Consider the following 27,066-nt stretch of genomic DNA (forward strand, 5'->3'; position numbering starts at 1 on the left):
GAATGAAAAGAGTAAGAGCTGGTGGCAGGATTGCTAAATGCTGATCAGTGCTGTAAGACAGCCTTTGATTTTTTTAATTAATTATACATTCCCTCATACTTTGTACTGCTGTTGATTTAATTGGACTCCTTATTTTTAGAGAACTACAGCAAGAGGAAGATAGGGTACAGCTTTCAGAAGCTCAGTTCTAGCCTAATTCTGCCTCATTCAATACCACTGGGAGCAAAATTAGGCTAGTGCTGAGCTCTTCTGAAAGCCTCATGGTCTTGATGCAGTTTAGTATACTGCATGTTTATCTGTCTTGCAGGAGGGAGTAATTTCCATGCAGTTCAGTCTGTCCACACAGGAATCCATGCAGAACTGGGCTTAGCATCCGCAAACACCCAAAAACCTTAATGCAGGAAAGAGTAAGTGTTGAGCAGCAGAAAATGGTACCGAGGTCTGCCTCCTACCAACAGAATTTACCCTGATGTTCACTGTAGCCTCACTCCATGCAATTTATTTTCGCCCTATATAGAAACATGTCTGCCAATATGCTTTGCAGAGATAAAGTGTTAAATGTTAAACTGCAGAAGGGACAAAGAGGAATGCACTGAGGAAGATCTGTTTGCAGCTGCAGCCTGAAATCATGTATTGCTACATGTGAATGGGAGAGAGAGAAAATCCCTGCATGCACACAATAATTCATATTTCATGGAACCTCCTTATCTGCCCTTCCCAAGGGTGTTTAGTGAAATTGTTGAGAGAGGTAGGAGCAGTAAGAGGCTAGCAGAAGCAGGGCCGTTCAGAGAACGGGGAAGGACTGAGGAAAGGTTAGGTTATCTCATGTGCCTGCATGCACATGAAACAGCAGCCGCCAGCACTGGGAGCACCGGAGCCTGCAGATCTGCAGCTAGGAGGCCATCATCCTGCAATATTTGGTGACTTTCTCTAAGCCTCAGCTCCTGGAGCTGTGGGATCCACCAGACACATATGTCTTGTTGAAACACATATTCTGTTCTTTTGGCTTTCCCAGGATAGTAATTTCTGCAAAACTTTCTCAATATATCTGCAACTGTGGCAGTATAAATGTGCTCGTGTTGGTATAGTTCATGCACTTTCAGATCTGAACTCCTGTCCAGTCCCGATCTCACTTGGGCTTTCACTGTCTGCACAAAAGCCCTGCCTACCCTGATGAATCTACGGCAGAAAAATGTGTAGAGCATGCTGTAGCTGCCTTTGAACCTTCACTGTCTTTGAACAACCAGCTCTGGGAATGCCAGAACTCAACAAAGCCTGGTTTTGTGCACATGTCTTTCTGATGGTTGATGCTTTTCTTATGACTGCGGCATTTCTTAGGGCTTGTTTCTGTGAGGATCCTCTGATGTTGAGTAACGAGTAAGCTCACCTTACAATCTTTTCCAGCTGGTGCACTCCTAAGGTTACTTATGGCTATCCAGGAACCTGTATTTACAGAAGCTGCAAGACATGAAATATCCTTGATAGCCCTACATCTCTGTCACATGGGGTTTAAATATACTAGCAGGTTCAGAAGTTATCATAGGAAGTTGGAGAGACTCATAGACACACACATGGACACAGCACGGTCCTATAAGCCTCAGATCTTTTGAGAACTAAAGAAAGGCCTCACTACCAAGAAAAGCTTGAAAAGTGTCCCCAGGGTACCCTCCAATTTTAAAACCTAGGAAAAAATGCAAGAAGAAATCACAGCGTCTTCCTTTTTGATATTTTTGAGAACTGGGTTCCATTTTTTTGCCTCCTTCAACTTAAAATTTCGTATTTTCATTTTTTTGCCTTAGTCTGAGGATCTCTAAGCCCGTCTCCTGGTTTGGTGATGGCAAGCCTGCAGCTGACTTGGGCTGCAGACTGTAGGGCAGTGGCTCAAACGGGCAGTGGCTCCCTAAATGCGTTTGCATTCAGAAGGTAACGCTGGGCAGGGATAAAAGCTGGGCTGCAGCGTTCTGTTCCTGGGAGACCCACTGGAAAGAGTTTGTCTCTTGGAAGAATGGGATTCTGGACTCCAGAAGGGCTCTCCCACTTCTTACAGCACACTCACATGCATGATTTACATATGTGCCTTGCTATTAGCCTCTGAGATTTACTGCAAAGAATTATTCTGAACTGATACCTAGTATTCTCCTTTCATGCCTACTTTTAACAAGGCAGCTCTTAAGTATTTACCAAAGGAAGCTCATGTCAATCTAGGTCCTCTACCATAATCACACGAGCCTGCATGACAAAGTACTCTTTTGAAGCCAAGGGGACTTTATAACTGATCCTTATCCACACTAAGCACCTGCCATTCATTTAATTTATAGCTCTTTCTTATTTCATCTCCCAAGACCCCACTCTGCCAGGGCAGAGAAAGGGGGTCTTGCTGTAAGCACAGCTCGTATTTTGCAGCACCAATGCTGCAAAGTGCTCTACCAGGTTACTGCCGCTGACGTGCCGCACTTGCTAACGCTGCTGTTCGTGGCAGCTGCCTGGCTACCAAGAGCTGAAGCACATTAGTGACATGCAGCACAGGACAGGCTGCCTCGTCAGCGTGATAGAAAGAAAGGCCGCAATATTCTTTCCATTCCTTCTGCATTTAAGAAAAAATTGCACTTTTAGTATGCTTTCAAGATATCAGACACACACACAAAATAGATAAGATGGGGATCAGTTGTAAAAGATATGCATCATGAATAATTTTAGAAATACACCCCCACACCAGTACTTATACTCCGGCGCGGGGGAGAGCTACACTATGGAAATGAGGTGATGCTAGTGTGTATGTGTGTCTGTCTGGCTAACAATACCTGCCTGAAAAGATCAATCTGGATAACAAGGTCTTCAAGGCAAGCATCCAAGACTTGGCCTCCTACACAGCCCTGGCAATAGGATGAAGTGTGCCTCCACATGGGAGATGCTTCTGGTAAAGTGCTAAGGCGAAGTGATAGCTGTCTTTGGTGACTGGCAAAGGAAAAATCATGAGAAAATAACACTTTATATTCAGACAACACATCTCATCTGGGAATCCTGATGGTCTTCTCTTCACTAAAGGGAAGCCCCAAATCTCCCACCATTTAAGTACCCAAGCAGTCACAAAATACCAGTAGTCATATTGGTCAAGCATATGAATAGAGGAGGCAGAGGACAGGCCAGGTTATGTCTTGATCCTCATACACATACACAAGGAGCTTTTCTCAGGCAAAAGGAGCGAGGACTAAATCCTTACTTAATCCCAGTCCATTGCTCCCAGTACCCGACTTCCTAGGTGTCAGAAATTAAAATGACAATGCTGAGAGGAGGAGAAGGAGGGAGATATAACTAGACTGTGGGACCCGCATGTTGATTTTTTGATGTGCAATGCATAGAATAGGAGCTGAGCATCTTTATGGTCGGCACTGTAAAGTTTGCAGAGTTTCAGCAGTGCTTAGCCCCTGGGAATTCCCATCCCTTGCAGTCAGATGAAACTGTGTGCTGAGCATTTTTTAAGACCTAATGCTGCTCGCGCTTACTCAGATGGCTCAGAAGAGACTGATATGATGGGGAGAGAGACCTGCTGAGCTGATGTTTTATGATCTATACTGTGGTTGTGCCCTACTGAGGTCTCTGAGCTCCCCTGTGCCAGGCACTGGAGAATGCTGCAGCTGCAGAGAGCATTTTATGATGTTTAACAGGCATCTTGGAGCACAAGGTGAAGTTATTCTTCCACAAACATCAGAAGTGAGCGCTTGAGTAACCAGTGCATCACGATACCCGCTAGATTTGGGAGCCCTTAATTGAAGGCTATGAACTGGGTCAAGGAGAATCCCACGGCGAGGGGACGGAGCGGGGCCATGCAGGTGCTGTGCTGTGCTGAAGGTTGCACAAACCTTCGGTCAAGTATGCTGCTTTGGGGCTTTTTTGGGTTTGGGTGGGGTGTTAAGTACAGACCTGCTCCAGAAAATACACATCCGTTTGCTACTTGCTAGCATCAAATCCCCAGGTTTTCAGCGAACTGAAAAAAGATACTTTTATCATGGCAAACACTTGTTTTAAAATCCCTAGAAATTCTGCTGGAAGAAAGAATAGACCCAAAGCTTGATTTGCAATTACCTTTCAGCACATGCTTTGCAGAAGAGCAGTTGGCGTGTGCATATGCCTCGCTGAAGTCTGTAAGTATGTGCTTGAATTTAAATATATGCATAAACACTCTCTGGTGTAGGGATAATTACTAAATCCAGGTCTCATTAAGGTCTTCCTATTTTCTTTTTTTGTAATTCACTTACTTATTCTGCAAAAATATGATCAGATACAGGAATAAAGACTGTACAGTTAGAATTGACAGGCCATAATCAGCAAAGTACGCAGGGAAATATTCCCAGTCTGTGGTAAAGTTTTCTCATTACATTCTCAGATCCTTCTTTATCTCATTGTTTCTCAGTTTATCACAATTCTTCATTTCCTGTTCCCTTTTAGACTTCAAACATATATATTTTTAATGTGGCTTTTTTTAACCCTTCCATAGTTGCTGTTTAAACCACTCAGAGACTTTTGGCTAGACCTCATGTAGAAACTCCAGATAACTTAACCAGACACTAAAGGAACATTTTTAATGTATAATCTGGTATTAGAGTTTAAACTCTGGCCAAGATTTTATCACTTCTCATTGTTATTAATATTATAACAGCAAAATAATTGTGCTGCACATCTTTACAGCTTCTGCCACTTGAGGCTGGTGACAGATACAACGCAGCAATACTTCATTCCAGTTTGGATACCTTGCTTTACTTTAGCGTACAGGACCCTCAAAAGCATCCACATTTGTTTAAATTTCTTCCTCTTGCAACAAGAAGTAGAAGAGGCAAGCCAAAACGAAGCTACCTTAAACATCTCCACCAAAGTTTTTGTTACAGTTTCATTTGACTGGAGTTCTCCCGATTACTGTAGAGAGTTCATCACAACTAGCAAAGACTTACGTCAGCTGAGGACTACAGAGCGATCTGAAGGAGACAAAATACAGTCACCCAAATTGAAATTCAGACCAAAGCTTGCTAACTAACTTTTTTTTTTTACCTTTTTTCCCCTAATGGAAACTTTGACATTAGCTTTGGCTTACTGGTTTAACCACACACTTTAAAATCTCTGAGGCAAGAGGCTGAAACCTCTGTGCAATTTCTTACCCCAAGACGGGACTTCTAGTATCGTGGCACTCCCAACCCCAACACTGTTGGGGGGGTGTTTTAGCCTTAAGTCAGTGGCAAGTGTGCCTCACCATCTGCTGCATTAATCCTCCTTTCCCCCACTTCCTACAGCATTCTGGGGTTCTTGAACCGGTCTCCCACATGAATATTAATATTGACATAACTTGGTCCTGTCTAGATGTCAAGAAACAGTAAGCAAGGAATAATATTTGAAATATTTTGAAATATTTATATTATTGAAAACAGCAAGGCTTAGAAAATTTCCTGAACAGAGCTGTCTAAAGCAGGAGGCTATTTTGAGTATCTCTTTTTTGCCTTTAACCCAACTATCTCAGCACCCCACCCTTCTTCCTTCCACCTTCCTTAATTTCTTAGACTTCCTTCTTGTTGCTTTGTGTGAGTCTATTTTAGGTGTGAGATCACAGTTAGCTTCTCACTAGGCATCTGCTTCCCATTTTCTTTCTCTGAGGTTTGCCTTTTCAGCAAAGTTGTGACTCCATTAGTACATACAACATATAAGATTCCTCATGATAAACAGACATGACCATAAAGAAGAGAAAATAACCACTTGAGATGAAAACACGATGTCAGAATGAACACAGTTAGGCTATTCCAAATGCAGGAAATAATGCAAAAACTGACCAGTGCAAAGAATACCAAATTAAGTTGGCCAAGTCCTGCTGTCAGGACATGGGTGTCTTAACTCTTCCATCTCTGGCAAACAGATATTCACACTAACCACAAAATATCGTTGCTTTGATATTAATCATTGCCTTTCCTCTTGGTAGAAAGTTATTCCGTCTCATGTACTGACCAACTTGAACATTAAATTCCAGATAGGCCCATGAAGCCTTACTGTAGAGACAACCATGGGATTTAGTTGTGATATATTCCCTTCCCTCTACTAGATGGAAACAGACTGAAACAGTGAATGGATTTGGCTATGCAAGTCCCAACCTGATGCTTCACCATCTTTGAACAGTACTTTGGGAGCGCTTGTTGTTTGCACATTAAGTGGACGATATAGTCCAAATCTAAGTGGACGGTATAGTCCAAATCTCACTGCTGCCGAGTCAAAGTAAGTTCAGACAAACATTCAAACTCTCCCTCTGAGAATGTGCATGATACAAAGACCAGGACTCTAACCTAGAAGGAAGTTTGCATCACAAGTTTCATCACAAGATCCAAACCAAGCAGCTCAATGCTTTGTTTTCAGTCTTTAGCTACACCATGTTGACGTTGGTCTATGTTATCTCTACCCGCTTCCTCTCTGTCAGGCTGGGAAAACTTCCCCTTAGCACTGGGGTTTACTCTGTCTTTGGAGAAAAAGTCAACTCTCCACTGGCAGTCAAGATGAGCTCAAACCACATGGCTCCTACTAATAGGAGCAGCACGTCAAAACCTCCTCACATCGCACTGAGAATTAGTCCCAGAAAATGAGGGCCTTGGTGGCCTGCAGGGCTCCAGTTCCTGGTACAGCCCAGTGTCACCAACTTCACAGAACAGCAGCTTTTTGGCAAATTGTGCAACTGCACCGCCCCCAAACTTCCTGTTTTGAAACCCTAAGAAGCTGGAAAATGTTAACACCGGCACTTTAAAGTGCTAGTTGTGGCTTTTTTTTTTTTCCTTCTTCCTAAAGATCTACATGATACTACAAAATTCTACATATGAAGGAGTAAAGTGGCGCTGCCTTAAAGAACTGGGGGCAAAAAAAACAAGCGCATGTCTCTCCAGAGAGACCCAGGCCAGGAAGAGCAAGGCACGTTAGAGCATCCACAGCAAAACCATCCCCTCTTCCATTACCTGTGTGACATTACTGTCTCTCCACCTCCCATCTCACCCTCTCCAAATGAGACTCTATGGGGTGTGCTCCATCATTAGGTTTTTGGGCAGCGTGTCCTGGTGCTTCCCACTGGAGCTTTGCTGGACACTGTGGACACTGCCAAAGCAGCGGTTGCCAAAGGCGAGCTGTGCCACTCGGAGTAAGCGGGGAGGTGACAGATGGAGAGGCAGGTGCTGATGAAGTGGCAGCGAGACAATTGCAATTCACGTGTCGAGCAGCACTCACTGGGCACCACGTGCCATGAGCAGCCACCTGGCCCGGCTTCCTGCGCTGGCAAGCCGTGTGGCAAATCCACGCTCTGCCCAAAACCCACCCCCATGGGAAAAAGAGGCCCTAGCAATAAGAGGACCTTGATACAGAAAGCAGAGATACGGCAAATCTCTGTTCCATCCCAGCTCATTTCTATATAGGAAGAAGAGCAATTAGAAAGAAGAAAGCATCATGTTTGCCTTGAATGCTGCGAGGGAACTTACTTATTTCCAATCAGCATGACAACTGCTTCCTTTTCTGGCTATCACTGAAACTCCAGATGGTACATTTGAGCATACTTAAACCTCTAACTTGGCTCCTTGCAAAGACATTGTCTTCCTGGTTAGCTAAAAATGTATTAATAGTATTGGGATGAAAGCTCCTGCTCTCCTGCACTGCGCTATTTGAATAATGAAATCTTGATCGTTCTGCTGCATTCCAGCTAGTATTAAAATTAGGCATTTGAAGGGGACAAGCCTCTGCTGATTGTGCTCCAGTTATAACCACTTTCTATCTGAATTTATTTGTATTAGCTATATTTGACTATATTGCTAATATTCAGAATTCTGCAAACCCTTTACCAGCAGCGGTTATTACCACTGTCTTCCTTAACCCAGTCACTGTTTTCCAGTGATTGCTCTGCATCAAAATGTTGAACCTTCCTGAATCAGCCAGCTGAGGTGCTGCCAACTCTTAAGGTTTTATTAGGGAGTTGTGAGACATCGTTTTCTTGAATCTCCAACTTCAGGACTCCTGTTATTTTCAGACACCACTGCTCCGTTTGAGCAGCAGTATGTTTCTAGATTCGCATAGAGGGAGAAAAGCTTGAGCAAGTGAACTAGGAAGCCAGACAACAAATAAAATCCAAAACAAACACTGAAAAGAAAACAATACCATAATGGTAAGCAAAAATAATGACAAGTTTTTGCACCTTAAGTAGGGAATAGAAGGACAAAGAAATTTTGATGGTGGGGGACCAGTTCAATCGGCCAAAATACCTGCACCTCGTTTCTCCTCCATCATGCAGGGACCTGGTAGAGTGGCTAGCAACTGCAAGCTCAGGACTTTGACATCTAAGCCCATGCCTCATAAAACACTGTACTGTTATTGTTCCGAAGAAAATAATATCCTGTTTCCTTTTTAAACTGTGTATCTCTTTAAAAATGTTAAATGGCTGCTACATTCCTGCCTTTATCCCGGACACTTTTTATGAGTCTGTACTTCCCTCTTCTTTTGCTTTAACAAGCCGGCTAAGCAGAGGATTAGGGGAATGACTTAGTGCACATGTGCTGAAGAAGGTGGAAAAATCCGCCTTCAAAATCTTACATAACTTAAAAAAAAATAAACATGTAAAACAGAGACACACGCCCAAGACCTCACTCTTTGCACTTAAAAATAATCATCATCATCATCATGTGGCCAGACTGCAGTTTGCCAGCTGGACTGTCCTCTGAAAAAATGAATATTTTAAATGATGGAAACTAGAAATACAGAGCAGCAAGCTTCGCAAACTTATTTCTAATGGCGTTTCCCATTTCTCTCTCTTTCCAATGACCAGAGCTTGGTATTCAATAGCTGGGAGTAAGAAGCCACCCCTTGGGAAGGAGGAGGAAGAGAACTACCGAGCCCTATCATGCTGTCAGGCACCTTCTATAAATATTTATGTGACCTACAGGATATAGCACAGTTTGAAATCTTGCAGCCTCCGTAGCCACTGTGCAGTCAGGCAGTTCCCCGTACTCCTCTGAAAGTTCCTGTATTTCAGGCAAGACCTGAGTCTTTTCTTAGCTGTGATCTGCTTATAGCATTCGCTGACCTAAATTGGGGATGTTGTACCGAACAGCGTGTTCCTACGGGGATCTCGGCGTATAGCAATGAACTCGCGTTTTGCGGAGGATGTGGCTGCAATTAGAGTCACTCAGTAAACGTGAGGAGGACTTTATGTCCTCCATCATGTGTGGAAAGCAACAGAAGGATAAACTAAGGTAATACTTGAAGGATTGAGCCAAAGCTCAAGGGAAAAAAAGAAGGGGAAAAAAAAAGTAATTCTTCTGCCATGCATTTATGTTAAGAGTGGTTTCTGTCTTGTAAAAAAAGCCAGGTTTTTGGGTGTTTTTCTCTTAACAAACTGCAGAAAAGGAACCTACCCAGCCCCCTACCCTAAACAGGAACTTGATCCCTAGTGATACCTTCCTGTCCTGTCCCTATTTATAGAAGTAAGGTCACCCAAATAAGAACAGAAACAGGATCATATGATTTTTGGTGACCAACTGAATTCTGCATATTAAGAATTCCGAGGAACACATTTGAATAACCCACATCAGGAACCATTTGGAAAGAACACCTCACTGTGGCCATTTTTGTATGTAGAACAACTAAGCAGTTCCTGAGACATGCAGTCAGTTATTTGGAATTTGGTTATCTTTCCCTATATCAAATAATCAAGTCATTAGATGGACAGAAATTTTGCTTGCAAAACTGTTCTTCAATGTGCAATTGTTTATTGAAAGCCTAAAATAGACACATTGCCACTATTGTACTGTTAATGGTATAAACAATGAAAACTGAAAAAATTAAGGAATCTATAAAGTCAGTTGACAGGCAATTTGGAAACAAACACACACACCAAAAAAAAAAAAAAAGCAGGGAACTTTACTGTTTGCAAAGAATTTCTAACTGCTTCCCTATACATATTGCTATACAGCAGGGTTTGGATTCAGGATGTCCTGCACCAGGGCTAAGTTTCACATGTAAGCTAAGGGGGAATTAACTATTATGTTTCTGACTTGTACCTGGACTCACAGGCATGCTCCAAACAGCAACTGCAGCCACATCTAGAAAAGGCCTGTCTTTTGTCATTCCCTGGAGCCAGACAGCATTTTGTTTTCTATTCTTTTACCGTAAACCAGCACAGACTGAAAAAAGTCAAGCTTTAAATAGATACGTATACCTATTTGAATATATGTTTACATAAATACATATTTTATACGCACACGCAAGCAAAAATAAAGGTGCCTATTTTATAATCCTAAGAAAAGTGTTCTATTTGACAGCATTCTTCTTTCAAACTCATTTGGCATAAATTATGATCCATAATTCCTATCTTATCATGTCAGGCAGTCCTTTGAACTGAACCTAATGATGAGGAGAGCCAGTACTTCCATCATGTTTAATGCAGTTTCCAAAATAAATCTTTATTTACACAGCTAAATATTTTATGGGCCAAAGATTCAGGGCTACTTGAACTGATGAATTCATCCCTCCAAGGGGTTTTGTTCACGGATAAGAAGTTTGTCTAGGCTGGAGGCACTTAATGAAAGGGAAGATTTAGTCATTCCCTTTCTTTTAACAGGCTGCCCCCATCCTTCCATTGCTCATTCACAAATTCCTCGGTGCCTCTGTAGGCAGACAACTCGTAGGTGGATCTGAGGTAGAGGCTGCTGCTCGCATTTTCTACAGCAACACGCAGCAGAGCAAGCTCCCTCGTACAAACAGAGAGAGGTCAGCCCTGCCGATGGCAGGGTTTGAATCTCTGCTTATTATAGCAAAGGGAGAGCTGATGGAAACGGGGAAATTCAGTCCTAAGCAGCAGCCAGAGGGACCAACTTTCTATGAATTAGACATTGATTCTGGACAACAGTCCTTTTCTCTCAACTACACATATAGATAGGTGTATAGATATATGGAGCAACAGTGGGATATTAAAGTGGACAATTAAGAAGTCATGGGAAAAAACAGTCTTCCCACCATGGAAATAATGTGGTAGGTATGTTCAATCTACACTGTTAGTACAGCCTATCCTTTTCTGTCTGCCCAAATCTGATCTTAGAAACATACATCTTATACGTATATAGAAATAAATATTCAGCTAGACAGTGTTGATATGTTGGTATAAGCATAGATGAATGGGTACGTAAATATGTGTGTGTGTGTGCTCTCACAGCACATTTGTGAAAGGGTTTACTACAAATACAGCATAATGGATGCATTAAAAAAACCACAAAGCCAGGTTGAATGGGGCTTTGAGCAACCTGGTCTAATGGGAGATGTCCCTGCCTATGGCAGGGGGGTTGGAACTAGATGATCTTTAAGGTTCCTTCCAACTCTAGCCATTCTATGATTCTGTGATTCTACCAGACAGACTCTCTTGGCCCCAGGGTTCAGGCTCAGCCTTGCTGTATTTCAAGGTGTGAGTGGGACAAGATGTTACCGGCAGCAGTCTCTGTGCTGTGCATGCCTGAAGGGCCAGCGCCAAGGGCTTGAAGGTCCCGGCCCCTGCAGCCCAGGCTGGCCGCAATGGAGGCTGGGGACCCTGCATGGCCACAGTGCACAAAGGCACCTGCCTTCCGCACCCCAGCACAGAGCCTTGCACGTTGGCTGGTCCCTGCTCTGGGCATCAACACCCCAAAGTTTGCATACCTTTTTAGTGATAAAATATAATGCAGGTGCAGATAAAGAAATATCTCAAAGTAGTTCCCCCTGTCCCTTGCTCTTGTGCTGTTTGCATTAACTTTCCTGCACTGTCCCATGCACTACAACACCATCGGCAGCCACACACCCCCTCCTTCATTAAACTGGATGAAAATAAGAAAGCTGAGCACTTACAGAGGAAGGATTTCTGTGTGGTGCTTCTGAGACTGAAGGTCCTCTTTATGGTTAATGCATCATTCCCCATTACAGTCATTTCCTCTGAAGTAAATGGGATTTTGCCATTATACTTTATGTTTATTGATATATATTTCCTATCTGAATTGACATTGCCCTGCCTTTTTTGTCTACCCTGAAATTGCAGGAAGCCAAAAATCCTTCAATAGTAATGAGTTAAGTTCTGTAGCATGCAGAGCTGTGCGCTCTCCCATTAAGTGGGCTGGGGTTAAAACGGGCACCATTTACACATTAATATGTATTCCAGGGCAGCAACAAGGGTTCTGCTGTAATGTTTCAGGCTAAGGGGTCAACTGTTGAGCTGGGACGCTTCCTAGCAATATTTTGATACTGCTTAACTAGCGATTGAGTGTAGGAAGACTTTCCTTGGGATCTGACATTGAAGAGTGTCACAGGGAAGCCTTTAAATTGAAGAATCAAAAAAATCTGATTCTTTGTGGTGGCTTAAATACTTGCAGTACTTTTGGAAGACACTGCTGTTAGGATCTTCTTTCCCCTTCCCTAAACTCTCCATCTCCAGACCTGCAGTTGGACATAGCACCTCCCTTGCTCTCTATTCAAAATTGCTATTACGCATGGCTGTGCGTTGTTAAATCAACTCCCTGTACTTCATCTCAGAGGCTGCAGAATTTAAGAGATGGAGGAACAGGGTGGCTCAAGGGACTAGTAATGCTGCATAAAGCTTTTTACCCCCTATCTGAATCCAGCTGCAATTTTTGCTTGACCAGAAATGGTTACTGAGCGATGCTGGTTTGGTAGATTCTGAAAAATAAGTTATTTTCTGGCCCTTTTTTCTTTTCTGGTGCATCTGCATCACAAAACCACTTCTTAGCACTAGCTACAATACTACAGTCAACACTTGCTACCCAGCATGAGTAAATCTGAGCACCTAAGCCATAGCTAGTCACCTAATTAAGTGACCTGATTTTCTCAGGAGCAGAATATGTCTTCCAGCTCCCACTGCACTCAGCAGTTGTGAAAATCAGGCCACTTTTGTAAGTGGCCAAACATAGCTGTGACTAGTTTTGAGTACTCAACTTTTAAAAAGTTGATCTTCCAGGGCCGGGGGGAGCTGGAGCACCCGGAGGACAGGTCCTCTCCAGGTTCTGATGGTGCTACAGAGGCAGGTATTTGGGAGGGGTGCAGTGCATGCCCTGTTTTGTGACTAACCAGAGTCTATCAATCATCATCACCATTCCCAGCACTAAATAAAAAAGGAAAAAAAAAACAGTGCCTCTCAGCTTCAGGTCCCATGATAAAAATATACCTTGGCTTTTATTTGTTTTATGCAGTACTTCCTCCTCGCACTGAAAATTAAATTGAAAAGAGAGTTTATTGTCCCCATGGAAGAGATAGGCACCTTTTGAAATCACTCATGAACAAAAGCATGTGGGGCCCAGCCTAATGTTTTCTAATGCCCTTTTGGGTCCCGGGAGCACAAAGGCAGCAGAGAAGGAGCTGCAGTCAATTCCAGCAGAGCTCTATTGTGCTATTTGTTCCAAGGAAACATCAATTCATTAAGGGAACAAGTCAACAAGGGTGGGTGGCAGAACCGTCTGTCCTGCTAGATTGTGCATTACTCCTTCAGAGATCTGCTCTGGGGACTGGAGGGAGTAAATACTGAGTGCGAGCCAGCTTGTCTGCCCTCACTTTGCAACGGGAGAAACTGCTCATTTCGAAGCCAGAGCTTTACTGGGAGGACGGTTTTAATTCACTGCCATGGATGCAACACAGACAGACACACTTCAGTGGCAAGATGTATGGTTAGGAGAGCCACATTTTAGTGGTGTTTTAAAGAGCATAAACAACCCAGGCAAAAGCTACTTAATAGAAATGGACAATGAAACCAAGGCCAGGAAAATCCATGGACGGCCATTGCTCTGCTCAAGGAGCAGCCTCCTGAAAGGTTCCCAGCCTGTGCAAGGGGACAGCTTTTTGCTTTTTGCTCTTTGCTCCTGTCTGAACTACTTTTCAAAGCAAAGCAGTGGCTGTTTTGCATAGTGCACCTGAGCCAGACTAGGGAAAGGTCAGCAAGACAGAACAGACCAAACTACGATGTTGAACGTGCAAGATACATCCTTCCAGAAGGCAGGTGCTTGGACCAGCGCTCTGCTGATCTCAAATGAATGCTGGCAGATAAGGGCAGCAAAATGCTTCAGGAGGAAGTATTTTCATAATCACACATTTGCAACACAGCCCTTTTTTGCAGCATTATCTTTCTGCCTTCCTCTTACTCTCAAAATGAAGAAAAATATGTATATTCAAGGGGTGGGGAAGCCAAGGGCAGAGCTGAAACACAGCTGAGTCAACAACACATGTCTACGAGCTGGTGGGTAACGTTGCATACTCCCGCATGGTTATCAGAGTGCTTTCGAAAGTCATCACTGCAGACAGAAAGGGCAACAAAAGCGCCGTAAACATCCTATACAGCACTATGGGCAGAAACAAGAAATGCTGGAAGGTTCCAGCTGCCCTAATCCTCGAGCCATGGCCCTTCTCCCTCACTTGGACCTGCTTCCTATAACCAACCAGCAGCAAATATCACAGAGTGTACATTGATCTTGTCTCTTTGGTCAGGCACATTCCCTCTAGCTTGAAGATGTCAGCAAGTCTTTTGCACTATTATCAAGCTGTAACATACCATATTTAGTAAGATTAGGTTACGGCTTGAGGCCAACCGGTGTAAACTAGAAGTTTTCCTGTCCTCAGTCAGATTTTCTGTCGCTAAGAGCAGGCAGCTCTGAGACACGGCGTACAACCTACAGAGCAAAAGGGAGGCAGCTGCTTCAGCCAAATTAACGACTGGAGAATACAACTGGCTGTCGCCTTTCCCAGTCCCTGGGCTGTATCCCTGCTCGTGCTTCACATGCCGAACCGCAGCCAGCAGGGCTTTGCCTTTGGTGGGAGCTGCACTGATGCTTGAGCACATTCCTTGCTGTCTAATGCTGGGAAAGACACATCTTTCTACCAGCAGGGTCTGTAGGATGTAGATCCTTTTCTGGCACTGTCCATCTGTAGGATCACTTCCCTTTCCCTTGCTTCAGCTCCCTGGAAACCCCACTTTTGCCTTCTGCGAAGGCTTCTTGCTCTTCAGACCTTCCTCCACCCACATCATTTTGCATGAGTGTGTGCTGGTTAATTAGATTAGACCACCATCCCATTCGTTTTGGCCTCCTTCCTACCAGATCCACTTGTTTGAGAGCAATACTGCCCCTTCTTCCCTTAAGTAGGAATCTCTGAAATCACCTATTCATGGGGAATTTGCCTCCTGACGTCCAACTGAGGGCCTGATTTCTGCCCCATGACCCTAATGTTTCTATCCTTTTCTGTCTCCTTCATTCATAATTTTTGCTAAATATTTAAGCCTTTGGATTCTGGGTGAATTCCTCATGTTGGCAGTCTCTAGTGCTGCAAAGCTGAGCTGATCCACAGCTGCATTTCAATGCTCACATCCAGCATTTGGAAAACACAATTACATGTCTACAAGTTAAACAGCACTGTGCTGGTTTATTCTGCAACTGGAAAACTTGCTAAACAGACTTAGGTCTTCCTAGCTCGAGTGAAAGGGAGGCATCCTGAAGGGAAATAAGCAAAAGAGCATCTTCAATGTAGCAAGGACTGAAGGGAACTAGCAAATTTTGGCAGGTTATCGTAACCTGAAAAATCTCTGGTTTGTGCCCCCTGGTGGCAGTTGAATTTTTCTTGTCCTCGGTGCTATTGCAATGTCTGCACTTCCAGACCCAAACCTTTTGATTTTCGTGCTGAGGAAACGATCAGCAAAGAGGTCCTTAAATGCCAACAGGCGGTGCTTCACTAGCCAGAAAAGCACCAGGCCAAGCAGGGAAAACCCAGAGGTCGATATCTCATGCTTCAAACAGGCTGCATGACTTTGCCCCTCAAACAATTTGACAGGCCACTCATCCGAAAGAAAGCCCCAGGGCTGAGGGAATCCGTGTGGAAAGCGTACCCCGCAGGTTTCTAAACACACCGTTACAGCCCTTCCCCAGCAAGGAACCAAGGTTCAAGCAATAGATGTGACTATAGCCATAAAATCCAGCATCACTGAAGTATTTTTTTTATTTTGTTCTCTCTTTAGACAAAAAGCACTGGCATCGACAGGTGGAAGAAGTGTTCAAGCAGCATGCGACTGGTTGGTATGAAGTAATAAATGTTAAGAAGAGTAAAAAAAATTAGTGAATTTAATGTCTAAGATTTTAGCCATTAGAATGTGGGATGTTTAAACAGGGGCGTTATCAAAAGGCACTAGCAAAATCAGTGAGACATCATTTAAGTGCTGTAAATAAGCAATCCAGAAACAAGCCTTGTCTGGGAGTTTGTGATCTCGAGTAATAGCAAAAAAAGGTGAGAGAAAGGAACCACTTCTCTCTCCACTCTAGCACCTAAACAGAAAACTGAGAGCTGCCTTTTCAAAGATGTTGAGCAATTTCTAGTGCTCTCCTCCCTGTGTTTTGTACACCAAAAGTCAGAAAGGCAGAAGCAGTGACCCAGGTTAGATCTTCAGAGCCTCAGACTGAAACTAAAAACCAATTTTCTGTATTACTTAGTAGTGGTAATGGGCTGCAGGTGAGACAGTGCACCTCTCTGCCTGACCTGCCAGAACTGATTGTTTCCATAAAGGGAGAGTGAAAGGGAGTGAGGACAGGGGAAGCTGATGTTGCTGAAAAAATATGTGTCTTTATCTGTCCATCTAACAGTTTTTTCTCACTCTCAGGCTGTTCTCCCATGTGGGTGACCCATTCCTCGATGACACCCTGCCCCGGGAGTATGTCCTCTACCTGCGCCCCACGGGCCCCCTGGCTCAGAAGCTGTCTGAGTTCTGGCAGCAGTCAAAGCAGATCTGTGGGAAGAACAAAGCTCACAACATTTTCCCACATATCACACTTTGCCAGTTCTTTATGGTAAACCAGAGCTCCTCTTTCCGTTGCCTTTATGCATGCATTCATGAGCAGCCCTTGCCAGCTCCAGACTGGAGACCTTACATGCTTCATTCAGGCGCTGCAGAAGGGGCTGTGCTCGGGAGTTCGTGGCGGGGGGGGGGGTATTACCAGAACCGCCTGATGCCTGGGCTTGTTGAGGAGGTAATTGGTTTTTAAGCGGGTTGTTTTAAGGGAAGAGCAGCAGCAGAAGACCAAATTCTCATAATCTCAAGTGATCATTAACATGAGAATAGATGGGGGGTGAGGTTAAGAAGGTTACTCAGGTTACTCGGGGATAGCTGATCCTGCTTTGAGCACAAGGGAGGGGCAGATGATTTCTAAACACCCCTTTTTCTATGACCCTGTGCTTTTTCTCACTGCATTACCATTCACTCCCACCCACCCAAGCCTTTCCTTCCTCTACACTGGAGAGCTAAGCACAGGCATAAGGAATGCTTCTCCACCTGAGAAATGCTTGTCCCGTTTCCTTTGGCAGTGCGAGGACAGCAAGGTCGATGCTCTCACTGAAGCTCTGCAGGCCACCGTGATGCGGTGGAAATGCAAATTCCCTGCCCCTCTACCTTTGGAGCTCTACACGTCCTCAAACTTCATTGGGCTTTTTGTCAAGGAAGAAAGTGCTGAGGTCCTCAAGAAGTTTGCTGCAGACTTCGCTGCAGAGGCTGCTTCTAAAGCAGGTGAGTGACTATGCTGTCAGTCTCAAAGAGCTCACAACGTGGTCAAGGCTTGGGCATTTTCAGAGAACAAAGTTTTGATGGCACAAAGAAATGAAGCTTGTGAAGCCAATACCTGATTTTTAAAAGTGTCCTGAAGGCTAAGAGCCCGAGAGGAACACCCCGTCAGGTGCTTTGTGTTTCAGTGCTTTTTCAGTTGAAAGATCACCTCACACTTAGTCTCAAGTGTTATCTCCTGAAAGGGAAGTTGACATTTGGTGGTTCCTTAACCTTTCAGATAGACGCTCTGTCTGCAAGGCTGAGCATTTCCTGCTCCACTCAATGCCTCAAGCCACTGTCACAAAACCTTCCCCAGCCATGTAAAGGCTGTGTTCGATTTTTCACTGCATTTCTGAGATGCAAACAGGGTTCTGTGAGAAGACCTCAAGTGCCCTGGCAACATAGGAGGGAACCTTCTCAAATAGCCCTATCTCAGTAACACCACAGATGGCTCTGTCACCCAGTCCTCTGCTGCTTCTGGAGGAGGGAACCCCTCAGGAACTGGGAGGGGGAAATAACCAGAGCACCCCGTGCCCTGACGGTCTCTGCCACTGATCAGGCTCTCCAGGTGTCCTCCGATTACCTCCAAACTTGGAAGTCAGAACAGCATCAGAGCACTATAATAGCTCCCTGACTAATCCTCCCACCCTCCGTCACTGTAGCGCTCAGCCCAGACTAGTCACAACACAACCGGTTTAGTCCTTCAGTATCACAGGCTCATCCTGGAGTTTAAGTGCATCAAGATACAGCACCTTCTGAGTCCCTGGGGTGTTCCCGTGCTAGACAGGCACCCCATAATGACATGTAGAACAGCTACAAGTCTCTGCCCCGGTTCAGAGGAAGACATACAGACGTGACGTAGGTTCATCACACCTCTGAAATGCATTGCTTTCACCTGACAGTGACCTAGAACTTTTCTTCCCTTTAGAAGAGAGAGGAAATGGCTGTTATATTTCCACATGCACATTTTGGAAAGCAGCAACAAGCACAGAGATGTTAGACGGGTCCAGGGACTGCTGCAGCCATGTAAGAATGGTACAAATGTTCCCCTGCACAGCAGAGACATACCCTCCAAACCAACACAGTCAAAAAGGGCAGGTCTTACCCCAAAAACAGAAGAAAGAAGCATCAGTGGCTGCCAGCAAGCTTCTGCCCCTGCGACTGCTCCAATTCAGACCAAATTGCTTATTTTTTAGGGGAAGCCAATTGCTGCATTGCAGTCCACAGCTTGGTCAGGTTATCACATTAAAGTCTCTGGGGCTTTTTCACAGATACAGAGCACATTTTTTCTTGCTAATCAAAAAAAAGATGGATGAGCTTGCAAAGCTACCCCTGGCTGGCACTTGGAGCCAAGTCTCTGAATAGCTGCAATTTTGACTCAATAATCAGTCAAATTTAATTGCAATTTTTGGTTGAATAAGCAAGAATAAATTATATGCAAACAATGTATCCTATGATTTCCACATCTACTGGAAGAGTCTCAATATTGCACATACTTTCACCTTTCTGCTTCCTGGAGTCTTTTCCTAATACAGGTTCTTTTTCTGTAGGATCATTTTGAATCATTATCATATCGATGTCTGTTTCCACAATTCTGGAATACTTCACCCTCAGTGGGCAATCTGGTAATCCTACTAATGTCCAGGGAAAAGATTTAATCAATTCACATGAACATGTAAATTCCACGGATTTGTAATTACTACCGTAGGAGAGGGACCAGAGGAGGGAGAGTAAAAATTCTGATTTTTACCTTGCTAATTTTGGAGAGATCCTAATTTGCTAATGATAGAAAGGCCACCCTTTTCCTGGAAGAGTGTCTCTTTTTTGCAGAAGATCCAGTGGGTTCAAAATGGCAATAACTGTTATCACACCATCCAGAAACCCATTGTTTTCTGAATGCAAGTGAGCTTTGGCCATTTAGCAAGGATGCCTTGCCTACCACCCTGGTGTGACTCAGGACTGAACCAGACCACAAATCTTTAATAATTTGATCCAAGGTGCAACATACATAGGGAACTCATGTTTGACTTCCCCTGAGCCTTTTCAGAAACTGGCCTACAATTTGTTCCACTTAAGCTATCTTTAAAAGGTCTGCTCCCAACTCCTGTTCAGAGCCGATAGACACTCTTACACCTTCAAAAAGCTGCTAATCTCGACAGTCACTTGTTGTTAACGGACATCATCTCTTTGCAGATGTTCACGTGGAGCCCCACAAGAAGCAGCTCCACGTGACACTGGCCTATCACTTCCAGACCAGCCACCTGCCCACGCTGGAGAAGTTAGCACAGAACATTGATGTTAAACTGGGCTGCGACTGGGTTGCTGCGATATTCTCCCGAGACATACGCTTCGTTAATCATGAGGTAAATTTTTGGAGCTTGTTTCAGTCCAAAAATTTGAAAAAAGAGGATGTAGCAGAGTCACAGGCTGTTCTAGCTGCATTTGCAGCTCACATGTGCTCACAAGGAGCGAGCTGAATAAGGACTCCCATGTCCCCTGCTGAGAGTTGTACGGATATGCAGCACAGATTATACAGACATGAAGGAATTTGCCTCAGGTCCCACAAGGACACCCAGAACATAGACCTCCCCACATCCCACCAGTCATCTTAACCAACGGACCATCTTGCATTTTTTTTGCTTTTTGCTCATACTGCCTGGACTTGCTATTTTACCCACTTCATTTCTTGCTTCTTGCGGGAACAATGCCCTGCTGGATTAATTAATTCTAACAATGACTGTCCTGCTAGCTTAACGTAAACTGGTCTGATCTCTCAGGAACCAGGCCAGTATCATAAACCTGACCGCTATCTATTTCTTCTATACAGGCTTGACATTATTATTAACCACAGCATTTACTTTAATTGCGTAAGAAAAATTTACCCTCGTGGCCCATATACTTCAGTTACTCTTATGGATTCTATAACTGCAGTATCTAAGTGTCTTAACATAGTTTTCTTAATAATGTTGTTCTCCAACACAATATACAGAAAAAAAATATTCTATTTTGTAGATTGGGATCTTGGGCATAGAGAAACCATGCATGAAATTCATCTTACCTCCCTGTAAATATCCCCAAGTTAGACCTCTAAGTCTGAGCTGGTCTGTGGCTCCCTTTGCACTGAGGCTCAGTGCGGAGAAACAGGCACCTCCATAAAGTGAGTCATCTGACCCATCTAAGATGTCTATCTCAGGACTAGATGAATCAAATTCTGGAGGAGGGAACCTCCAAAAGGTGCCTGCTCAGGCAGCAAACTAGACTCCTGAGGCTGAGGTGATTAATCCTACCGAAGAGCATTGTTCAGAATCATGCACACAAAACCTGTGGTGGAGTGGAAAGAAGTGATTTTAGTCCAGTACACAATACACCTCAGAGTAAACAGATGCCAAAGCCTCCAGAGAGCTGAAGTCTCTCACACACGGTGCTCTGACCCAGCCCAGGCCATGCTTCCCATGTGAGACAGCCTCCTTTCCTATCCAAAGAGTCATCTTGTCCTTTAGAAGCTGCGAGTAGTCAACACTACCGCTGACTGCAAAGGGAGTTGCTGATGAAAACCAGCTCACATCTTTGCATATCAAACTTCAGGCAGCCATGTGTGAAACTTTTGGCCTTGTGATATCAGGTGACAGTGACTAGTTTCCATCTTCCTTTGAAGATGCCACAAATAGTCTAGGAGGATTAGTGAGCAAACGGGCTGACACCATCAGGAGATCAGAGCTGCTCAACAGATTACGGTTTTTCTTTGCATGATGCCATTGCAGAAGTTAGGCTTGGCCAGGGACAATAACATGTTCTCCTTTAAAACAGGGGACCGCTGTAGCCATTTCCAAGGAAAGTTACTGATAGACATTTAATACATGTGGATTCCTCAAGCTCCAGTGAAGAGGTTACAGAATTATACCCACTGATCTTTCCCCCACCTTTTAACTCGATCCTGTTCATGTTAGGTAATACAAAGAAAACAATGTGGCCAAATCCCAGTATTTCTCACCACCTGTATTTTTTCCTGTGCATTCTCATGAACAGCTTTGAGAGCAGGGTGTCACTGAATCAAACCTGTAACCCCCCCAGCAGTGTCTCTGCCATGTCTTCACAAGTAACAGCAACAAGGAGAACTGCTCTTTCAGATCAAGCACAAGTAGGTAAACCAAAAATAGTCACTAACCGCTAGAGCTGTGTAAATTCCAGGTCCCAATAAGAATTTGGTTCAGTTTTTAACAGGGCACTTAGATATAAGCACACAGTCATGTTTTTGCTCGCTCTAAAATAATCATCCCCCCTTTCCCTCCTGGTTATCAAAGACACAACTGGAATCAAAGAGGGAAGAAGGAGTAAATACCTAGAAAAGCTTTCCAACAGCAAAGAGTGGGAAGTGGCAGGAATTCCTTGAAGGTAAAGCTTTACTGGATAAAGCACAAAGTGATGCATTATAAGGAGAACTGTTCACACCTTGCTAAGGTTAAAGGTCTGGTATGGGAGTGCTCCTTCACTTCATTCATTTGTCCTTCTCTTTCTCCCCCAGACTCTGCAAGTGATCTATCCTTACACCCCCCAGAATGATGATGAACTCGAGCTGGTCCCAGGGGACTTTATTTTCATGTCCCCAGTGGAACAAACCAGTACAAGTGAGGGCTGGATTTATGGCATTTCCCTTGCAACTGGCTGTTCTGGGCTACTGCCTGAAAATTACATCACGAAGGCGGATGAATGTGGGACCTGGGTGTTTCATGGGTAGGTAAAGCTGCTCAGTCCAGTTTCCATCACTGTAAAACGGGGGCTCAGCACTGGGATTTCACCTGGGTAAGTGAAGAGTCTCCCAGGGCTGCTGAGAAGGTCACTTGGGGAAAATGTACTGGCACACAAAGCCCCGTCTCATAAGCAAAGGAAGAGCAGATGCTATCCCTGTGCATGGGATTAGAGGATGAAGTGATTTATTTAGCCAAAATGTTACAGCAACTATTACTCATAGAATCACCACTGCTGGTTAATGGAGCCGGAGCAGATGGCCGCTGTAGAGCCACTGCTGTGTAGACACCTCTGTGCTGGGACTAGGATCAGAAAGGTTTAAATTTGAGCATTAATTTGGGAAGAGAGATCTGCTGTATATAATTCCCTGGGGAAAGGGACTTGGGATCAGCAATGTTTCTTAAGATACTTAGCAAGATTTTCAGAAGCGCCTACTTGCCTGCCTGCCATTGGCTTCGATGAGAATGCAGACCTTACCTTCTGAATAAGGTTATGCCTTATGCCTCTTGATTTTTATGGGAATTAGTTAAACAGCAATAAAACACTAGTGCTTGAGGGGTGGGTCTTGGCACTCCTGCAAGGCTGTCTGCACCTCTAAGCACCCAAACACCTTTGACAAATCTGGAGCATTGGGAGTAGTTTGTATGTAAGAGCACAAGGAGAGGGGAGAGACACGTTCCTGCCTGCTGCCCCTCTGCTAAGCAATGTACAGGTACAGGAGTTTGGTTATGGTCACACCAGTGAGCAGGTTAGTTACAAAGGGGAGGGATGGAGATACAGAAGAAAGCACAGACAGTTTGCATCTCAAATTTCAGTGGGCAAACATGACCTGTGAGGAGAGAGTCTGAGCAGAAAGGGAAAGCATTCGGTAACCTATGTCAGCATGGCACAACCAGAGGAACTGACCTAACTCAGCACTTAATAGAAACAGATCTAACAACTCTTCAAATCAAGCAAAATGCAGGTAACAAAAAGAGCAAAAGCGCAAGCAGTCTTTTTCTTTGCCTGTGACTTTTCAGGCTTAACACATGCAACGTGGTGAATGACAGACGGAGAGCAGGCACAAGGCAATCGTAGCTTGCAGGCTGGCTTCCAGATGCGACTGCCACCAACCACTGCCCTTCCGTAAACCAGCTCTGGCTTAGCCCTGAATTCTGTCAGGCAGGGACAAGTATAGCAAGAGATCCTTCATTTACCCCTGCTGTCACAACCATTTATTCTTTTTTTGCCTGCCCTCTGAGAAATTAACACCACTAATAAAGGGCTTTCATCCATATGGTAGCCAAACAGAACAAACCTATCTATACCAAGTCTGTCACCATCAAACTTCAGCTCACCTTTCATTACGAGAAAAGAAAAGCCCTCCAGGAACCAGGGCTTAAAGAAATGAAAATCAAGGCACACGGGCAAAGTCAGGTAGAGAGTTTGCATGAAGACAGGACTTAATCCAGATCCTCCAACCTCCAATCCAGCAAGACCATCCTTTCTTCCTCTAAAATTTGCCAGCCAAAATGGTCTCAGGTCCACATACACTGACTGCAGCAGCCTGCCTCAGTGGATTCTGCTTTTTTTCCTTCCAGTGCCTGGAAGGGTTTTGAGGCCTAGGGACTAGCATGGGAAAGAACTCCTACGGCAGCAGCAACTAAAAAGAAAGCCAAATGTTTTTAACTCCAGCACCTCTGCCTCCAGACAAGCAAAGAAAGGAAATGCCCCTTCCCTGATTACCGCGAAAGACTATAAATCATGAATTGGAGCATGCAATATGGAGCATTTATCAAAAACATTATTACATACCCAGAAACAGTCTTGTTTTACACAACAGCTTCCCGCAGGGAATGTTACAGAATGTCATTTGGTCAAAACAATATAGCAAGCTAAAAGTAAGCCCCACTGCCATCTAGGCCACGGTATTCATGGTAGGATCCTTGTGGCAAGAGACGAATGGTGCACAGATACCTTCATTTCATAGACCTGAAAGTGAGCATGGCAGTACTCACCAGGAGTGCAGGAGAATCGCCATGGTGCAGGAGATGGGACCCAGATCAGGGTGTTGGACCAAGGCTGCTGCTGGCAAGCGATGCTGTGATCCTGGGGGTTGGTTTGTGCTGCCTCTGTGTATGCTGTGTATGCTGCCATGTCCTGTTTCATCCCTGCAGAGTATGAAAAAGAAATAACAGCCATGGAGCTTTCCCTCCTAGTCACAAGAGACTGCATTCTTCAAGTGAAAAATCATACATTATTGAGATCGTCACGAAAATACAGCTCACTCTGGGCTGCAGCACCCTGGCTATACCACGCAAGAGATATGACAGGCAAAATGCTATTTTGGGATATTTGATCAAATCTTTAATACAGCAAAATTAGATTGCTAGCTCCTGCACATTTCACCTGAAAAAGGTTTCCCTGTTGCACTGCTCAAGTGAGGCAGTAGCTGAACTGTGGCCTTTGCAGGACATGCTTTTTATGGCTAATATCTAAATAGTGCCTCAAAAGCCCTGCCCAGCACACAGACCTTCCTGGCTAACACTGTACAAACATACAACATAAAGATGTCCCTACCCTATAGTAAGGTCTCTACCTCAGCTGCAAACCAACAGGCTGCCATCACTAAAAAGAAAAGCCTGATGATCTATTTAATAGGGGAGAACAGGCTTTGCCTTCGGGGCAGAGTGACTGCCCATGAAACCAGGTTGTGTCTTGAGAGACTCCAGGTCTGAATCCTTTCACTCTCTACTAAAAATAGGAATGGTATCACTTCTATTCTGCAAACCCCAAGGATTTTCTGTACACCTAAACTACATTTCTTTGCTGGCTGTGGCACATCCCTTCATGATTTCTTCTTATGCCAAGGACTGGACCTGCTGGTAACAGTGAGGAGAAACTTGTTTCAGCATCCCACACAACACAACCCAGATCCTAAGTCTGTGTAACCCGTTCTTGCCATCCCCTCAGTGACAGTATGCAAATGAAAAATAACCTTTCTGAAACAAGCCCTGGACCCTCCTTAGGGGAGGAACTGGTTGTGTTTCTATCAATGTCAGGAGATCTGTTCTGACTGAGCCTAGGAGAGGACCTGGCCATTGGTATGTTAAAAACAAAATACTTTTTCCCCTGTATAGTATCAAGGTGGAAATCCTCTCCTGGTAGCAGTAGAAGCTACTGATGAGCTGAAGCTACTTGGAATGAATCCAAACTACAGATCCAGTATTAAAAATATATATATATATATATGTATATCCACCCTAAAAGCCCCAGCAAACTGCTTGCAGGGTATTTTCTAAGTTGCCTTTCGTGCCTGAAAAGTAGTGGGCTACCCAGTCAAAAGAAGAAACTCTCCACCCTCAGCACATGCAACCCAGAGGAGGTGGGAAGCCCAGCGAAGGTATAAGAATTTACTTGCCCCACAGAAGCCACAAAAAACAAGCATTCAAGACCACGGAGCTCTCCACCTATGCATATAAAGGCATACAGCAGAAGTCAGTGTGCTATCTTTGTATCTGTGGACCCAGCACCACCCTAAAGCTAAAACTTGTGATGGTTCCCTGCACTGCTTTTCCATTACCAGCAGAGACAGAAATAGTCACCTCCTCTGCCCCAAAATGGATAGAAGCACTGTAGATATTACACAGCCATCTATTTCAGCTCCCTATGAGATGCCAAAGCTATTCCTTGCCCCTTTAATAAGCCTGCAAAATCAGACTTGGCACAAGTACCAGAGGGAGGAAAAACAGCCCTAATTTTTCAAGCTATATTTGGGCCTCAGTAGGTTTTTTTCCACTCTGTCTTCCTCCTGTTCTGCAACAATGGCTGGTTCATTTTCTCCAGGGATCCCTCTCCTCTAGACAATGATGAGTGATGCAGCAGAGGAGCCTTTTCCTACACAGAGCGGAGGACCAGCGCTGTTATGCCATGACCCTTTCTCCATCCTCTGCTGCAGCACCTCCATTCTTCAAGGGGCCTTTCCTGCCTGGGAGAACATTACCTCCAGGGACACACAGTACCACTGACAGACCACTAAAGGCAAGGCATCATGCAGAAGACAGTAGATGCTGTTGTCTGCCTTCAGTCCCTGTTTGCCAAGCAGAGGAACCACAAGCCTTTGGGAAAAGCTTCCAAACAATGACCTATGCTTAGAAGATGACTAAGCTGAAATAGCTTCAGCAGTTTCTGTTTTCCAGCAACATCAAGGAGATACCACTGAAGTCAGACTGATGGCTCTCCTCCAGACACAGCAAGATAGTATGCCTTTGCCTCATCATCATTCGCAGCGAATCCTAGCATCTATAAATAGATAGTAAAGCATTCATGGCCTTTTAATAAGGGCTTGGAGAGAAAGAAAGTCTCAGAAATTGTGCAGCAGCTCCTGAGGGCAAAGGGAAGAAGGGTAACCAAACAAATCCTTAGTATCCTGCAGGCCAGTGTCCTTAAAAGACCATCATATGGGCAAAGCAGGAAAGGGCTGAGACAGGATGAGGGACTGGAAGCTGCAACACAGAACTAAAGGCAAAGAGCCACTTTGTACAGCAACAGCGATGGGTCCTAGCGAAGAAATTCAGGTTCTTCTCATATTGAGATATTCAAGTTTTCAGGTCAGCGAGGATGTATCTGCGCTAGCTGCACCCACACTCCAAGCTGACCACTTAATTCAGTGATAAATGTCTGTTTGTGCTCCCTGCTCAGGCTTAGCCGCCCTGGGCTTGGCACACGCAAATGCACTCAGGCAG

The 27,066-nt window shown here is 44.4% G+C and overlaps 1 protein-coding gene across 2 annotated transcripts in view; it reads left to right on the plus strand.

Annotated features, from left to right (window-relative positions):
• UBASH3B (ubiquitin associated and SH3 domain containing B) overlaps positions 1-27,066 on the plus strand; it is a 75,968-nt gene that overhangs the window by 32,498 nt on the left and 16,404 nt on the right. Inside the window, exons 2-6 of one of the 2 annotated variants that reach the window (XM_054223315.1) lie at positions 16,025-16,078; positions 16,661-16,847; positions 17,362-17,560; positions 19,790-19,959; positions 22,119-22,327. In XM_054223315.1, the coding sequence (XP_054079290.1) occupies positions 16,025-16,078; positions 16,661-16,847; positions 17,362-17,560; positions 19,790-19,959; positions 22,119-22,327 (819 nt within the window). Of the gene's footprint in view, positions 1-16,024; positions 16,083-16,660; positions 16,848-17,361; positions 17,561-19,789; positions 19,960-22,118; positions 22,328-27,066 lie in introns of both variants that reach the window. The other variant, XM_054223316.1, reaches the window with a different exon arrangement.

The sequence above is a fragment of the Rissa tridactyla genome, chromosome 17, assembly GCF_028500815.1.
Source record: "Rissa tridactyla isolate bRisTri1 chromosome 17, bRisTri1.patW.cur.20221130, whole genome shotgun sequence".
Classification (NCBI taxonomy): Eukaryota; Metazoa; Chordata; class Aves; order Charadriiformes; family Laridae; genus Rissa; species Rissa tridactyla.